Source organism: Pongo abelii, chromosome 3 (assembly GCF_028885655.2).
Source record: "Pongo abelii isolate AG06213 chromosome 3, NHGRI_mPonAbe1-v2.0_pri, whole genome shotgun sequence".
NCBI classification, from domain to species: domain Eukaryota; kingdom Metazoa; phylum Chordata; class Mammalia; order Primates; family Hominidae; genus Pongo; species Pongo abelii.
In genome coordinates, this window is record NC_071988.2 from 180,882,204 (window position 1) to 180,901,003 (window position 18,800).

General features: G+C 40.2%; 2 protein-coding genes across 8 annotated transcripts in view; one reads left to right on the forward strand and one right to left on the reverse strand.

The window, feature by feature from the left end:
• The window catches only part of FNIP2 (folliculin interacting protein 2), a 137,838-nt gene extending 124,012 nt beyond the window's left edge, over positions 1-13,826 (forward strand). For all 7 annotated transcript variants that reach the window (XM_002815254.6, XM_009240411.4, XM_063723702.1 and 4 more), the window contains 2 exons: positions 1,504-1,619; positions 10,206-13,826. In XM_002815254.6, the coding sequence (XP_002815300.2) occupies positions 1,504-1,619; positions 10,206-10,284 (195 nt within the window). In that variant the 3' untranslated portion in view covers positions 10,285-13,826. The remainder of the gene's footprint in view (positions 1-1,503; positions 1,620-10,205) is intronic.
• The window catches only part of SPMIP2 (sperm microtubule inner protein 2), a 141,491-nt gene that overhangs the window by 1,116 nt on the left and 121,575 nt on the right, over positions 1-18,800 (reverse strand). The window lies entirely within an intron of this gene.

The following is an 18,800-nucleotide window of genomic DNA, read 5'->3' on the forward strand; positions in this document are numbered from 1 at the left end:
GCCTTGACCTCCTAGGCTCAAGCAATCCTTCCACCTCAGCCTCCTGAGTAGCTAGGACTACAGGTGTGTGTGCCACTATGCCCAGGTAATTTTTTAATTTTTGTAGAGACAGAGGCTCACTATGTTGCCTAGGTTGGTCTTGAACTCCTGCGCTCAAGTGATCCTCCTACCTCAGCCTCCCAAAGTGCTGGGATTACATGCGTGAGCCACTGTGACTGGCTAAAAGTTGTCTAAATGCTTTGATTTCACGTCTAGTATATATTTCATATAGACCACAGTTCTTATTTCCACACTGCATCATACAGTTTTCATATAGGCTGTGAACACTGTAATTACTTTTTCCAAACAGAAAGGGTTCAATGTAATATGAATATTATTTTTAATGTTTTGTGACTCTTAATAAAAATTTTCTATTTCACTCCATAAGGAACTGAAAGCTAATAAAGATCCTTTTACCACCTTGTTTACTTGGAGGAGCATTTCCATGAGAATTGGTGAAATCCTCCTTACTTTATTACTCTTAGTCACTTAGCAGTTGTGTTTCATCCACCTGACACAATGTATTTAAGATTTTAAACCAATGAAAAACTGAAAAGATTACATCTCTGATAGATATTTTTTCCATGTCACTGATCAGCCCAGATGGTCAAGATTAACATTTTCAAATGCATCTGTTAATCTTTTTACCTTGAAAATAACAGGCCTAATGGTCTAGAAGAAAATTATGTATGATGGAATTACCCTTGCCAAAGCCATCAGGTGTCTTACTGAAGATGCTCGGGTATCTGCCTGCCAAATGCAAAAGCATTTGCCTCTGGTGAAAGACACAGATGGTTGCTATTCTCTAAAAAAATGAAGCTGAACACAATTCCAAGGGTAAAGATGTCCTGAAAATAATTGCCTTTTCTTTATTGTTATTAAAGACCTAGTTAAAATACACTCTTGAAAGCAAAAGAAAAAAAAAAAGTTGTGGGGGAGGTTCAAAATGACCTGTTCCGGTCAGTCTCCTCTGGAAATGTACTGGGCCAGAATAATCTGAGATATTGGGGGAAAAAAACAAAAACCATACTGTTTACTAAATTATTTATAACAAAAATGCAAATTGCTATGTGGTTATGCGTAAATTCACATTCTCAAGATTGTTTAGCTATAAAAATTATATCAAGGAGTTCTTAATGTGGGAAAGGATTATTATAAATTTTTTAAAGGCAAGAAACATACTTTTGGAATGATTTCAACTATGGAAAAAATACTTGTTTAAAAAGACTAGAATAATACATATGTAAATCTTAATAGTTAGCAAAAGTAAACTTTGTTTTACAAGAACCTATTCTTATACCTGGTAGTGGTAGGGTTTGAGATGGCTCGTGATTTTTTAAGTGTATTTGAAACTGATGAGATTAAAGCTGTGTAGTTAGAAATGAATTAAGAAAATGCTGACTCTTAAAATATTGGCAGAGATTTGACTTCTAGCCCTCATTGTGAATGTTCTTGGCTTTGCAGTGCATCATGCATCTTGAAGATAGACTACAGGAGATGTACCTTAAAAGTAAAATGCTATCTGAATATCTCCGGGGACACACACGAGTCCATGTGAAAGAATTAGGCGTCGTACTGGGGTGAGTTCTGTGAAGTGCTGTCACTTCTCCCTTTGATAGGTATCCCTAGCATTGTACCCACTGATGTGTTTAGCCTGTGTCACCCTAAACTTCAGGCCCTGGTAACCCATCAAAGTATGTGGAGTCCATCAGATATGTGCCTCTGCAGCTCCCCAGTGAACAGCATGTTCCATTATCTGATACTGGGTTTCACACCTACAATCAATCGCAGGACTTTAGGCTGGTCGTGCTTTGTTGCTCTTCTCCGTGGGTTATCTTATGCTTGAAAAGAAAATTTAATCCCACACTGCCCGTTTCTAGTAACTGAATAAGATGCCGAAGTCACAAGCTGTGGGACATGCAGCAGCAGCTTGTGTTTACATTTCACTTCCTGGAGGAGGAGTAGGTTGGCACATTCCACCTGGTGGCAGGAAAGGCCCTCCTAGGCTTGAGGAGCCTGCCTGCGTGTCTGTGGGGGGACAGTGCTTTCCTTCCTTTATTATAAGCCCACCAAAGAGGAGATTTGTATGTTACTAAAAATGCCTATCATCCTCCAGAGGGTATTTGCCATAACTTCTCTAGGGGAAGTAATTCTGACTTTTGTTTTACTGTCTGCTTGATGTTTCAAAAGAGAACAAAAAGACGTTGCACATTTGGGGAACTGCCCCCGCTTATCCATAATGATGATTCCCCTCACTTGGGAGAAGAAAATATTGTTTATAATGTCGGCGTTTAAATTCTCTAAGCCTCCTAAGAGACTGGGGCCTTCGTATTTTCCTTAGATTTCTCATCTTTCACACCCAGAATGTGACGCCTGTGTTGTTTGACTCTTGGCATTTCCTTCATAGATTATTCTTACATACTTTATTTACAAAGTATTTCCCCCTTATGAGGTGTTTGCTTTTGCAGTTAACTTGCAACATGTCTCTTTTCTTTGTCATTTATTTTTTTGCTTTTGTTTATATCTCTCTACCAGCCTCATACTTCAATCCTGCCTTATTAGTTTTTTTTATTATTATTATACTTTCAAGTTCTGGGATACATGTGCAAAACGTGCAGGTTTGTTACATAGGTATACACGTGCCATGGTGGTTTGCTGCACCCATCAACCCGTCATCTACATTAGGTACTTCTCCTAATGCTATCCCACCCCCAGCCCCCCACCCGCCAAATAGGCCCCGATGTGTGATGTTCCCCTTCCTGTGTCAGTGTGTTCTCATTGTTCAACTCTCACGTATGAGGGAGCACATGTGGTGTTTGGTCTTCTGTTCCTGTGTTAGTTTGCTGAGAATGATGGTTTCCAGCCTCATCCATGTCCCTGCAGAGGACATGAACTCATCCTTTTTATGGTAGCATAGTATTCCATGGTGTATATGTGCCACATTTTCTTTATCCAGTCTATCATTGATGGGCATTTGGGTTGGTTCCAAGTCTATGCTATTGTGAATACTGCTGCAGTAAACATACATGTGCATGTGTCTTTATAGTAAAATGATTTATAAGCCTTTGGGTATATACCCAGTAATGGGATTGTTGGGTCAGATGGTATTTCTAGTTCTAGATCCTTGAGGAATCGCCACACTGTTTTCCACAGTGATTGAACTAATTTAGACTCCCATCAACAGTGTAAAAGTGTTCCTATTTCTCCACATCCTCTCAAGCATCTGTTGTTTCGTGACTTTTTAGTGATCGCCATTCTAACTGGCCTGAGATAGTATCTCATTGTGGTTTTGATTTGCATTTCTCTGATGACCAATGATGATGAGCTTTTTGTCATGTTTGTTGGCCGCATAAATGTCTTCTTTTGAGAAGTGTCTGTTCATATCCTTCGCCCACTTTTTGATGGGGTTGTTTTTTTCTTGTAAATTTAAGTTCTTTGTAGATTCTGGATATTAGCCCTTTATCAGATGGGAAGATGGCAAAAATTTTCTCCCATTCTGTAGGTTGCCTGCTCACTCTGATGATAGTTTCTTTTGCTGTGAAGAAACTCTTGAGTTTAATTAGATCCCATTTGTCAATTTTGGCTTTCGTTGCCATTGCTTTTGCTGTTTTAGTCATGAAGTCTTTGCCCATGCCTGTGTCCTAAATGGTATTGCCTAGGTTTTCTTCTAGGGTTTTTATGGTTTTAGGTCTTACATTTAAGTCTTTAATCCATCTTGAGTTAATTTTTGTAAAAGGTGTAAGGAAGGGGTCCAGTTTCAGTTTTCTGCATATGGCTAGCCAGTTTTCCCAACACCATTTATTAAATAGGGAATCCTTTCCCCACTGCTTGTTTTTGTCAGGTTTGTCAAAGATCAGATGGTTGTAGATGTGTGGTCGTATTTCTGAGGCCTCTGTTCTGTTCCATTGGTCTGTATATCTGTTTTGGTACCAATACCATGCTGTTTTGGTACCAATACCATGCTGTTTTGGTTACCGTAGCCTTGTTGTATAGTTTGAAGGCAGGTAGCGTGATGCCTCCAGCTTTGTTCTTTTTGCTTAGGATTGCCTTGGCTATGCAGGCTCTTTTTTGCTTCCATATGAAATTTAAAGTAGTTTTTTCCAGTTCTGTGAAGAACATCCATGGGAGCTTGATGGGGATAGCATTGGATCTATAAATTACTTTGGGCAGTATGGCCATTTTCACAATATTGATTCTTCCTATCCATGAGCATGGAATGTTCTTCCATTTATTTGTGTCCTCTCTCATTTCTTTGAGCAGTGGTTTGCAGTTCTCCTTGAAGAGGTCCTTCACATCTCTTGTAAGTTATATTACTAGGTATTTTATTCTCTTTGTAGCAATTGTGAATAGGAGTTCACTCATGATTTGGCTCTCTGTTTGTCTGTTATTGGTGTATAGGAACGCATGTGATTTTTGCACGTTGATTTTGTATACTGAGACTTTGCTGAAGTTGCTTATCAGCTTAAGGAGATTTTGGGCTGAAATGATGGGGTTTTCCAAATATACAATCATGTCATCTGCAAACAGAGACAATTTGACTTCCTCCTTTCCTATTTGAATACCCTTTATTTCTTTCTCTTGCATGATTGTCCTGGCCAGAACTTCCAATACTATGTTGAATAGTTGAATAGGAGTGGTGAGAGAGAGGATCCTTGTCTTGTGCTGGTTTCCAAAGGGAATTCTTCCAGTTTTTGCCAATTCAGTATATTGGCTGTGGGTTTGTCAGAAATAGCTCTTATTATTTTGGGATACGTTCTATCAATACCTAGTTTATTGAGAGTTTATAGCATGAAGGGGTGTTGAATTTTGTCGAAGGCCTTTTCTGCATCTATTGAGATAATCATCTGGTTTTTGTCATTGGTTTTGTTTATGTGATGGATTACCTTTATTGATTTGTGTATGTTGAACCAGCCTTGCATCCCAGGGATGAAGCCAGCTGGATCGTGGTGGATAAGCTTTTTGATGTGCTGCTGGATTCAGTTTGCCAGTATTTTATTGAGGATTTTTGCATTGATGTTCATCAGGGATATTGGCCTGAAATTTTCTTTTTTTATTGCGTCTCTGCCAGGTTTTGGTATCAGGATGATGCTGGCCTCATAAAATGAGTTAGGCAGGAGTCCCTGTTTTTCTATTGTTTGGAATAGTTTCAGAAGGAATGGTACCAGCTCCTCTTTGTACCTCTGGTAGAATTTGGCTGTGAATCCATCTGGTCCTGGACATTTTTTGGTTGGTAGGTTATTAATTACTGCTTCAATTTCAGAACTTGTTATCAGTCTATTCAGGGATTTGACTTCTTCCTAGTTTAGACTTGGGAGGGTGTATGTGCCCAGGAATTTATCCATTTCTTCTAGATTTTCTAGTTTATTTGTGTAGAGATGTTTATAGTATTCTCTGATGGTAGTTTGTATTTCTGTGGGATCAGTGGTGATCTCCCCTTTATCATTTTTTGTTGAATCTATTTGAATATTCTCTCCTTTCTTCTTTATTAGTCTGGCTAGAGTTCTATTTTGTTGATCTTTTCAAAAAAACAGCTCCTGGATTCATTGATTTTTTGTGTCTCTATCTCCTTCAGTTCTGCTCTGATCTTAGTTATTTCTTGTCTTCTGCTAGCTTTTGAATTTGTTTGCTTTTGCTTCTCTAGTTCTTTTAATTGTGATGTTAGGGTGTTGATTTTAGATCTTTTCTGCTTTCTCTTGTGGGCATTTAGTGCTATAAATTTCCCTCTAAACACTGCTTTAAATGTGTCCTAAAGATTCTGGTACGCTGTGTCGTTGTTCTCATTGGTTTCAAAGAACTTTTATTTCTGCCTTCATTTCGTTATTTACCCAGTAGTCATTCAGGAGCAGGTTGTTCAGTTTCCATGTAGTTGTGTGGTTTTGAGTGAGTTTCTTAATCCTGAGTTCCAATTTGATTGCACTGTGGTCTGAGAGACTGTTATGATTTCCATTCTTTTGCATTTGCTGAGGAGTGTTTTACTTCCAATTTTGTGGTCAGTTTTAGAATAAGTGTGATGAGGTGCTGAGAAGAATGTACATTCTGTTGATTTGGGGTGGAGAGTTCTGTAGATGTCTATTAGGTCTGCTTGGTCCAGAGCTGGGTTCAAGTCCTGAATACCCTGTCAATTTTCTGTCTCGTTGATCTAATATTGACAGTGGGGTGTTAAAGTCTCCCATTATTATTGTGTGGGAGCCTAAGTCTCTTTGTAGCTCTTTAAGAACTTGCTTTATGAATCTGGGTGCTCCTGTATTGGTTGCATGTAGATTTAGGATAGTTAGCTCTTCTGGTTGCATTGATCCCTTTACCATTATGTAATGCCCTTCTTTGTCTCTTTGATCTTTGTTGGTTTAAAGTCTGTTTTATCAGGACTAGGATTACAACCCCTACTTTTTTTCGCTTTCCATTTGCTTGTAGATCTTCCTCCATCTCTTTATTTTGAGTCTATGTGTGTCTTTGCATGTGAGATGGGTCTCCTGAATACAGCACAATGATGGGTCTTGACTCTTTATCCAGTTTACCAGTCTGTGTCTTTTAGTTGGGGCATTTAGCCCATATTTGATTTAAGGTTAATATTGTTATGTGTGAATGTGATCCTGTCATTATGCTAGTTGGTTTTTTTGCCCGTTAGTTGATGCAGTTTCTTCATAGTGTTGATGGTCTTTACAATTTGGTATGTTTTTGCAGTGGCTGGCACCGGTTTTTCCTTTCCATGTTTAGTGCTTCCTTCAGGAGCTCTTGTAAGGCAGGCCTGGTGGTGACAGAATCTCTCAGCATTTGCTTGTCTGTAAAGGATTTTATTTCTCCTTTGCTTGTGAAGCTTAGTTTGGCTGGATATGAAATTCTGGGTTGAAATTTTCTTTTTTTTTTCTGAGACAGAATCTCGCTCTGTTGCCCAGGCTGGAGTGCAGTGGCATGATCTTGGCTCACTGCAACCTCCGCCCCTCCAGGTTTAAGCAATTCTCTGCCTCAGCATCCGGAGTAGCTGGGATTACAGGCGTGTGCCACGAAAATTCTTTTAAGAATGTTGAATATTGGCCCCCACTCTCTTCTGGCTTGTAGGGTTTCTGCAGACATCTGCTGTTAGTCTGATGGGCTTCCCTTTGTAGGTAACCTGACGTCTCTCTCTGGCTGCCCTTAACATTTTTTCCTTCATTTCAACCTCCGTGAATCTGACCATTATGTGTCTTGGGGTTGCTCTTCTCGAGGAGTATCTTTGTGGTGTTATCTGTATTTCCTGAATTTGAACGTTGGCCTGCCTTGCTAGGTTGGGGACATTCTCCTGGATAATAACCTGAAGTGTGTCTTCCAACTTGGTTCCATTCTCCCTGTCACTTTCAGGTACACTAATCAAACGTAGATTTGGTCTTTTCACATAGTCTCATATTTCTTGGAGGCTTTGTTCGTTTCTTTTCATTTTTTCTGTAATCTTGTCTTCACACTTTATTTCATTAAGTTGATCTTCAATCTCTGATATCCTTTCTTCCGCTTGATCGATCCAGCTATTGATACTTGTGTATGCTTCATGAAGTTCTTGTGCTGTGTTTTTCAGCTCCATCAGGTCATTTATGTTCTTCTCTAAGCTAGTTATTCTAGTTAGCAATTCACCTAACCTTTTTTCAAGGTTCTTAGCTTCCTTGCATTGGGTTAGAACATGCTTCTTTAGCTCAGAGGAGTTTGTTATTACCCACCTTCTGAAGCCTACTTCTGTCAATTCATCAAACTCAATTCTCCATCCAGTTTTGTTCCCTTGCTGGTGAGGAGCTGTGATCCTCTGGAGGACAGAGGCGTTCTGGTTTTTTGAATTTTCAGCTGTTTTGCACAGGTTTCTTCCCATCTTCATGGATTTATCTACCTTTGGTCTTTTACGTTTGTGACCTTCGGATGGGGTCTCTGAGTGGACATCCTTTTTGTTGATGTTGATGCAGCTGTTTTCTGCTTGTTAGTTTTCCTTCTAACAGGCCTGTCTGCTGCAGGTCTGCTGCGGTTTGTTGGAGGTCCACTACAGACCCTGTTTGCCTGGGTATCACCAGCGGAGGCTGTAGAACAGCAAAGATTGCTGCCTGTTCCTTCCTCTGGAAGCTTCGTCCCAGAGGGGCACCCACCAGATTCCAGCCAGAGCTCTCCTGTATGAGGTTCTGTCGGCCCCTACTGGGAGGTGTCTCCCAGTCAGGATACACAGGGGTCAGGGACCCACTTGAAGAGGCAGTCTGACCCTTAGCAGAGCTCAAACGCTGTGTGGGGGATCCGCTGCTGTCTTCAGAGTTATCAGGTAGGGATGTTTAAGTCTGCTGAAGCTGCGCCTATAGCCACCCCTTCCCCAAGGTGCTCTGTCCCAAAGAGATGGGGGTTTTATCTATAAACCCCTAACTGGGGCTGCTGCCTTTTTTTCAGAAATGCCCTGCCCAGAGAGGAGGAATCTAGAGAGGCAGTCTGGCCCCAGTGGCCTTGCCAAGCTGCAGTGGGCTCTGCTCAGTTTGAACTTCCAGGCGGCTTTGTTTACACTGTGAGGGTAAAACCACTTACTCAAGTCTCAGCAATGGCGGGCGCCCCTCCCCCAACCAACCTCAAACGTCCCAGGTCGACCTCAGACTGCTGTGCTGGCAGTGAGAATTTCAAGCTAGTGGATCTTAGCTTGCTGGGCTCCGTGGGACCCACTGAGCCAGACCACTCGGCTCCCTGGCTTCAGCCGCCTTTCCAGGGGAGTGAACCATTCTGTCCTGCTAGTGTTCCAGGTGCCACTGAGGTATGGAAAAAAAACTCTTGCAGCTAGCTCAGTGTCTGCCTAAATGTCCACCTAGTTTTATGCTTGAAACCCAGGGCCCTGGTGGTATACACACCCAAGGGAATCTCCTGGTCTGTGGGTCATGAAGACCAGGGGAAAAGTGCAGTATTCACACTGCAATGCAGATACTGAGTTCCTCACGGCTTCCTTTGGGTAGGGGAGCCAATTCCCCAACCCCTTGCACTTCCCGAGTAAGGCAACACCCCACCCTCCTTCTACTTGCCCTCCGTGGGCTGCACCCACTGTCCAGCCACTCCCAATGAGATGAGCCGGGTACATCAGTTGGAAATATAGCTTGCTGGGAGCTGCAGACCGGAGCTGTTCCTATTCGGCCATCTTGCCTTATTAGATTTTCCATTGCCAAATGTGTACCTTACATTTCAAGGACTTTACCTTGTCCTTGACCCTTACAGGTGTGCATCATCAACACGTGTAATCATAAGCTTTTATTCCCCTTTGCACTCATCTCTAGGTCCTCTTAGTGCATTATTAGTGGACTCATGTTCATCCTTCCTTTATCTATCCCCTTCCTCCCGTAGTCAGGGCCAGTAGCACTAAAAGTACTAGAGAACTTCTGTGCACTCTGAAATCAGATCTGTATGTAGCATTACTGGAGAAGGACTAGAAAACTCCATGAGGTAATGCCAGATACTGTTTTATTTTTATTTTGAGGAATTCAAGGGTAAGAATTAGGACATAGTCCACAAACTGAAACAGTTCAATTTTTTTTTCATGACACCTGGCATCATTTTTAGCCAGTGCCCATACTGTATCCACCTCTGCTGTAGGAGAGGCAGCCAAAGCTGTGTCCATTTGAAACCATGATGTCTCTTAACCCAGTACCTTTTAGTGTCACTTTTAACCCAGTACCTTTTAGTGTCACTTTGCTCTCAGAATCTCTTGTGGCTTAAATGCTCAGTGAGGATCCCAGTATAAACTTTGAACAAATTCCCAGTGTTTTTTAAAAAATTGCTACCATCACCATTTTTCTAAGACCAATTTGAACTTAGGTGAAAAATCAGTATGCATTTAGAAGTGTTGACTGGAAGAATGAGTCTATAATGGAGAAAACCTTAAAGTATGATACAATGAAGTTATATAGGGAATACAGGAAAGTTAGAAAGTCTGGTGACCCCTGCCAAGGGAAAAAGAGTTTTATGTCCACACACAGGCGCAACACACTTCCGGTATTTCTCTCCCTTTGCCTCCGTGGTCAATGTCCACTGGAATATTTTATTAAAAGAGTAAGTTTATTATCCTTCCATCTGTTTTTCTTTTTCATTAGTTTTAAATGATAATCTATCAAACTTTTAGTACCTAGAAATAATACTTTCTCATAAAACCATGCTCTTTTAAAGTAATATTCTTTTCTTTTCTCAATATTCAGGATTGAATCCAACGACCTGCCTCTGTTGACTGCTGTTGCCAGTACTCACTCTCCTTATGTGGCTCAAATACTCTTATAAGCTAAAGCTCAGGACAGTTCTTCCTTGGAAGAAAAAAATCAAATTCTCAACTGAAGGAGAAAGGAATAAGCTCTCTGTGATGTCAAAAGCATGAGAAGAGCAAACAGAAACAGTCATTCCACCTTTTTGTTTTGTGTTTTTGCTGTCAAGCTGATGCTTCATTGAAGACTTAGGTTTACTTGACATAATAGCATTTGTGATTGTCATGAACACTTTAGGCCATTTATTACCCATGAATCAACAAAGAAACTGACCTTTTTGGTGGTAGGAAACATAAGCACTAAACACTAAGCTGTTGCAACAGATTGCCTTGTGCTGTTTGGGCAGAATAAAGACAAGTGACTTGAGCGGGGTGGTCAGCAGTGTACATAACATTCCAGTAGGAAACTGCTTCCGAGTTTAAGCATGAGCTCCCCAAACTGGAGAAAACATATTTTGCTATTCTGAGACAACAGTGAGAATACAGACTTTGGATTCCAGGTCACAGTTTGCTTTTTACACAAGGTAAAGCAAAGAAAGCCACATTGTGCCATCTTCAGCTCCAGTGGCTGTAGCAGTGACTGTTTGACATAAAACATGTAAGAGAATTGCTTGTTGGGAAGAGTGCTTTAGGGACCCACTGTTTTCATTTCTTCTTGGAGTTTACCTTGTTTCAGGTGCAGCCACAGGTAGGTCAGAGATGGATTGTTGGTGCAATAAACCCAAGAATCAATGTAGCCTCTTAATCCCATCAAGATGTAGTTTGTAGCAGCAAAGTGTACAGTCTGAAACCGTATGTTTTATCCTTATATTTTAGAGCTTTCAGCAGCCTTTTTAAGAGAGGCCATTTACCAAAGTTATTTCTATAAGCTCAAGAGTGTTTCGGTTGGTAAGTTCTTCCAGCTGAAGCCACTTTTTCCTTATAGTTAATACAAATGACTATTTTTACTTTAAAAGGCACAGCTGTCCTGGTGGGAAATGAAACCTGCAACAGTTCAGGATGACTAATGAAAGCAATTAGCTTGAACATTTAGAAAAAATACATATATGATCTAAATTTTTATATTATCATTTCTGTGCCTTCTAATTCCTGCATCCTTTTCAAAACATCTTTCCAGAAATTAACTTACACATTGTATAAAACCGACCAAAATGATTTCCTAAAGTTCATGCAAAAAAAAAAAAAAAAAAAAAAAACCTAATTTTCTGTTAATATAAAAGAAACTTTAGTTTACTGACCGTGAAACAGACTATGTACTGACATCCAGGGTAAAGTAAAAGACTTTTAAATATTGATCATTAAAGGACAGGAGCTAAGCTAGCAAAGCAAAACATCTTTAGCACTTTGCAGATCTCAAGCAGTTAACCAGGCTCTGATTCACTTTTTTATGAATTAATTCCAGTTCTTTTCATGTATCTTTGAACCTAAGAATATGAAGTAATTTCCCTATTAGGGACTAGAATGACTTCAATTTTTTCATTTGATAAAAATCAGAACTGCTACCTTTCCCTTTTTTTTAATGATGCAAAATGTAGATGAGTGCGTTAAGGTTTGTAAGATCTTTATCATTTTATGTCATTCATTGAAAATTGAAATGTTCATTCTTTTTAATGTTTTCCTATTTCCTTTTGCCTAGCATTTGACTTTGGTGTTTTAAGTTCTGTAGTTCCATGAGATCATTGTTTGCTGTTGTGTTACAGAGAGAGAAGGATCCTCACCTGTGGCTCAGCTCACCCCACATCCGTTTCTCATTACGTGTAAATAAACTGTCAGAGCTGATGTTACAGCTTTTACAGTTTAAAGCATTCCCCTTGTCTCTAGTTCCTTTTTTCTTGTTTACATGTTTTGGGCACTTTCCCTCATTCACCACCTTCCACGAAAATAGATTTTCTTCCAGAAAATATTTTCTGTTTTCATAGAAAATAACTTGTTACAAAATCAGTTCAATTCTAATGTGGATGTAGTGGCATGTTGATAATTAGACCCATATAGGGGACACTGAGCTTTAAATCGTTTATTCTAAACTCTATACGTTAAAAAAATTCAGCCCAGGCCCCTCAAAGCCTGAGAAAATTTAATTTGCTCTTAATCTAATGTTCCAAAACTCACTCTTGGAAAAATGCCTGTTGGAAAACTACGTTTTTCCAAGGTGGGTCACATGTGGGGGCTGTCTCCGAGACACTCAGGATTCCAGTCAGAACCTAATCCTCATATCTATTGCCTACAAAAATAGACCAAGAATGTTGCTGCTCTTTTATAATCCTTTAAGTATTTAACATTCAAGTTTTCTTTGTCTTAAATTCAGCCTCTTCCTAAAAGCGAAAAAGAAAAAAAAAAACCTCCCAGAATTGTGTTGAGATCCACCGCTCACACGCCGTGCACCACCCAGTGGCTTCATTCTGGCTTAGCCGCAGAGGCAAGAAAGGGACCCCACTCGCTCCCACGCCCACCTCAAGAAAAAACATAAACCAATTTTTTTAAGAAAAGAAATCTACCTCAGTTGACAGGATTCCACCTTTAGGGTTTCTTCAACTTTTAAGTCTTACCTGTTGAGTGTAACTTTTGTAGCATCTTGCTTTTCCAAGCAAGCTAGTGAGGCATGACAGAGCAGAAGTCTGTAAATGTCCCTGTGATGGACCTCTTTCTAGCATGTTGCAGTTTTATTTTTAATAAATTGATAAGTGAAATGAATGTAAAGGTAATTGTGTACGTTTTAGACATGACAATGAAAATTTAAAATGTAGCTTCCATACTTGTGCATAATTCCAAAGTATTTTATTTTTTATCAGTGTTAAATAGCTTTTTGTACAGGCTTCAATCCATTTTTCTGAAGTGTGCTGTTTTTTAATGAAAGTAACTATAATCTTTTCACATCCCATGGAACTGCCGTTTACACATTGCAACTTTTTAAACTTAACCATATTTTTCAAAATTAACGTTTTTGGAGGGAGAAAAATCCCCGCTTGCTAAATGATACTAAACCATTGTTTGGGCTCTTATAATTAGGTCCTGAGATTTTATAAAAATTTAGTCTGTAGCTTTTTAGGTTATTCACTAGAGTTGGTTGTACATAAAAATAAAGAATATAAAGTACCCCAAAATTCTTTTAAATGTCTGGATTTTTCCACTAATATGTACTTTAGAGAATATTTTGTTCATGCATACTTTCACGTTAAATTGAAAATGTCTTCAGCTTCTCTTGGTAAATGTGAACCGTTTGTTTTTTATTGTGCTTGGGGGAGAGGGTATTTTAATATAATTTTTGCCTAAATCAAGCAGTCCCCTGTGAATGTAAATTTTTAAATGTCAAAATATGATGAACCATATATCTTGAAAGTGAGATTGCAATATGCTTAAACTTAAGTGGTATTTCAAAAACGAGAAAATTCTGGAATTTGTCATTTGAAGCTCCATAAGAGAAATTGGTAGGACTTGGTTTTTGATCAGTCTGAATAGATACCAATGTCGTTGTGTGGGGATTTTTTTTTAACTTGTTTATGTATTATTTTGATCCATTTTTCTGTGGCATTTGGTGCAATAAAACTTTTGAATTTATCTTGAACATTTTCCTGGTGCTGCATGCAATTTGTTATATTTAATAAAATGTAGAGGTCTCATTTCTAATAATAATTCGTGCTGAAAACAAGCTGATTATTTATCTATCTCAGTGGTTTTTAACCGGGGTGTTTTGGAAATGCGGGGACATTTTTGGTTAGCATAATGACAGGTTAGGGTTACTGGCACAGAGAGGGTGGGGGCTCAGATGATAGGCGAGAGGTCCTGCACCATGAGAGACAGCCCCATGGGATGAGGACTTGTCCCACCCACTTCCTGTGTAACCCTTAAATGTCCTGCTGGACATTTATATGGCTTAAAAAGCCTGTTTATAATTAAGCAGATAATTCTGCTATACATAAAAACACAATGTATTTTTACATGATTTTTGTATATAATGCATTCTCCAGGAATGCAATTGTTGTATAAATTGAGGGAAGATTTTTACTTTGTAAGATTTAGAATTTTAGCAAGAAGCGGTCACTTGGTCTTTACCAAGAATTGATGATATACTTTTGGAAAACCGCGTTTCCAATGGTAACATAGTTTGGTAGCTGTGGTACTCATGGAATTTGAGTCACCAATACAGCACATCTCTATCAGTCTTCATTTGTAGCCCCTGCATTCATGAAGACTCTGTATATAGATGCCTACTTCATTATATTTTTTGAGTTGGGGTTTCACTCTTATTGCCCAAGCTGGAGTGCAATGGTGTAATCTTGGCTCACTGCAACCTCCGCCTCCCGGGTTCAAGTGATTCTCCTGCCTCAGCCTCCCAAGTAGCTGGGGTTACAGGCATGTGCCACCACACCTGGCTAATTTTTTGTATTTTTAGTAGAAACGAGGTTTCACCATGTTAGCCAGGCTAGTCTTGAACTCCTGACCTCAGGCTATCTGCCCACCTCGGCCTCCCAAAGTGCTGGGATTACAGGCGTGAGCCACTGCGCCTGGCCAACTTCATTATATTTTCTAATCTACTGCCCGAATATTTATGTATTAAAGTAGTATTATAAATTACTTTTAAATTTCTTTTAAATTACAGTATAATAGGGCATTATATTGGTATGATATAAATTGAGTATATTTGTAAATTTTATTTTAGGTTAATAAAGGGGGCATTACAAAATATTTGCTCTGAAAAGGGATGATGTCCAGTGATATATTTGTTCTCAGGAAAAAATATGCCACTGAGTGCAACTGTTGGTACCAACATAATGCCATACTGAGTTATGTTATCTTAAAGACTGGGGGGAAAATTACAGTAGATACTTCAAAATCCTTTCTGATAAATGAAAATTTCAAGTGTTTTTCCCTGAAGCTTTTTTTTTTTTTTCCTTTTCCTGCATGTTCAGCTCTCTTAGGATGGCTTCCCTGCTGTGTACTCGGGTGAAACAGCTTTAAAATCATGCCATTGATAAAAGGATTTAAACGCACGTGCACACCACAGTGCATTTTGGTTCCCTAGCGCCTGGACCATTCTGTCAGACGCTTTCTGTATGTTACCTCATTTAATCCTCACAATGGATGAGAGGGGTACTGTGATGGGTTTTTGTTTGTTTGTTTGTTTTTTAAGAGACAGGGTCTCACTTCATCACCAGGCTGGAGTACAGTGGCATGATCATAGCTCACAGTAACCTCAAACTTCTGGCCTCAAGTATCCTCCTGCCTCAGCCTCTCAAGTACCTGGGACTACAGGCATGCACCAACACACCCAGCTAATTAAAAAAAAAAAATTGGGGGCTGGACGTGATGGCTCACGCCTGTAATCCCAGCACTTTGGGAGGCTGAGGCAGGCAGATCACAAGGTCAGGAGATCGAGACCATCCTGGCTAACATGGTGAAACCCTGCCTCTACTAAAAATACAAAAAATTAGCCGGCCGTAGTGGCACGCGCCTGTAGTCCCAGCTACTCGGGAGGCTGAGGCAGGAGAATCGTTTGAACCTGGGAGGCGGAGGTTGCAGTGAGCTGAGATTGTGCCACTGCACTCCAGCCTGAGCAACAGTGAGACTCCATCTCAAAAAAAACAAAAAAATATTTTGTAGAGACAGTGTCTCACTCTGTTGCCCAGGCTGGTCTTGAACTCTGGGCCTTACATGACCCTCCTGCCTCAGCTTCCCAAACCGTTGAGATTACAGGCATGAGCCACCAGGTCTGGCCTGTAATGGTTAATTTTATGTGTCATCTTGGCTAGGCGATAGTAATCAGATATTTAGTCAAACACCAATCTGGATGATGCTGTGCAGGTATTTTTTTTTTCCTTTTTCTCTCTCTTTTTTTTTTTGAGACAGAGTTTTGCTCTTGTTGCCCAGGCTGGAGTGCAATGGCACGTTCTTGGCTCACTGCAACCTCTCCCTCCCGGGTTCAGGCGATTCTCCTGCCTCAGCCTTCCTGAGTAGCTGGGATTACAGGCATGCACCACCATGCCCAGCTAATTCTGTATTTTTAGTAGAGATGGGGTTTCCCCATGTTGGTCAGGCTGGTCTTGAACTCCCGACCTCAGATGATCTGCCCGCCTCGGCCTCCCAAAGTGCTGGGATTACAGGCATGAGCCACCACTCCCAGCCCAGTGCTGTGCAGGTATTTCTTAGGTGAGATTAATACTTAAGTCAGTGGACCCTGAATAAAGCTATTTATTTATCCTCCATAATGTGGGTGGGCCTCATTCAAACTGTTGAAGGTCTTAAGAGAAAGACTGAAGATTCCCCAGGAAGAGAGAATTCTGCCTGCAAACTGCCTTCAGGCTGGAGCTGCAACATCAGTTTCTCCCGAGGTCTCCATCCTGTTGGCCCACCCTGCTGCTGCGTTTGGATTTGCCAACTTCCACAATCACAGGAGCCAACTCCTAAAAATAAACACCCCTCCCTGGCTCTTGCTCTCCTACATGCACAACACACACATCATTGGTTCTGTTTCTCTGGAGAACCCTGACTGATACAGATACTTAGGAGATCGGTCCAATGATATGGTATGATAACCCAAAGTGGAGTTGAGTAGGATCAGAAAATCGTCATTCCAAGTTACAGGAAGTAGACTTTCAAGCAAATATCTTTAACATCATAAACAGTACCAACTTGAGAGTTATCCCATAAAGGTTGACATAGATGTCACATAGTCTCTGAATATGTGTTGCAAAGAATTGGAAAACAACCCTCTGAGAAGGAAGGAGGTAACATTTCGTTAAAAGTGGTGGAAAGGCCCGGCGCGGTAGCTCATGCCAGTGCCTGTAATCCCAGCTACTCGGGAGGCTAACGCAGGAGAATCACTTGAACCCAGGAGGCGGAGGCTGCAGTCAGCCGAGATTGTGCCACTACACTACAGCCTGGGCAACAGAGCGAGACTCTGTCTCAAAAAAATAAATAAAAGCCCAGCCCTGTGCACTCCAGTGACCCAGCTGATTCATCTTCTCCAGCCTCATCACCAGATAATTCTGTGTTCCATATTCCAGCCACATTGAACCACATGTACTTCCCCAAAGGTGCTAGGTTATTGTCTTTGCCCTGTCTGTTCTTCCTAGAATAGACTTCCCTTTGCCTCATCAAGTCCCCCCTGTTCCTAGCACAAAATTCAATTCATTGTCAAATCCTCCAGCACCTTGCTACTCAAGGTCCTCAGACCAGCAACAACTAACTGCATTTCCTGGGAGCTTGACAGAAATGCAAAATTTCAAACCCCATTTCAGACCTACTGAATCATAATCTGCATCTTAACATGATCCCCAAGTGATTTGCATGACCTTTAAAATTTGAGAGTACTGCTCTCAAACTGGAGTGGATGAGGAAAAGAATGTATCAGTCACTGAGACTGAAGTCTGTGTATTGGAATGAAGGGGGACAATGAGAATATTTGCCAGCAAAGAAATGAAATAGAAATGAATTACGTTAAAAGTGTTTATCATATGCACGTAAATTGTACAATGCTTAGGTAGCTATTATATGAAGGAAAAAACTACCAGAAATCCAGAAGGGGAAAATAATGAATGGAATAGAAGATAGAACTTAAGAGACATTTTGTGATTTAAAAAGAGAGATTAGGGCATTATAGAAGTGGTTTAGAGACTTGCTCAATGGACTTCCAAAAGTATTTTTAAAAGCATTTTTGGGTAAATGTATACAAGAATGATACATACTGTTAAATCTCATAAACTGTACTTTTTAGAAACATTGTAATTAAGCTCTCTAAACTTAAGTTTATACATGGAAAACCAAACTCAAAGCATGGATATAAGATATTCCCATTTTCAACCATCTATTTTGATGGGAAAGCTTGTGATACTGTCTATAGGTTTAAGCTTTTAAAATCTCCCCCAAGTCGCCCACTAACACAGACAAATTTCTACTTAAGAGACTTTCAGTGCATGGTTCTGATTCTTGTCACGTAAGAATGGAAAATGTGTTGGCATCTCAAGTAAGAATAGTAATGATAGCCACTCATTGGGGGCTATGTGTGAGGCACTGCATTGGAGGCTTTTCATATGTGGTATTCATTATTTGCTTTCAAATATATAAGAACATTTGTTCCAATTTATTTTCCCTAAAGAGGATTCATATAAAAGAGAGGGGGATTGAGTATTTATTGAAGCATCCACACAAATTCTGCAGGACAGTCCAAAAAATGGACTTGTGGGACAAGTATCTAAAGTATCTCTGGAAATTTAGAAGAAAGCCTCATTGATAAAAAAGATAAATTATTTTGAATGATTCAGTATTTTGTTTATTTCTGGAATGGAAGGGGTATGACCAAGTGCTCAACTACTCTCAGGAACAATGGGTTAAACCGACCTCAGGTGCCTCTTGATGTGACGCACTGAGCATGAGGCAACGTCACTTATCTGGGATTCCTGACAAAAACACGCAACCTGAACCCACTCATGAGGAAACATCAGACAAGCCCATACTGAAAGATACAGAACTGGCCTGGATTCCTCAAAAATGTCCGTGTTATAGATGCTTGAAGGCAGCATGCTCCTTAAGAGTCATCACC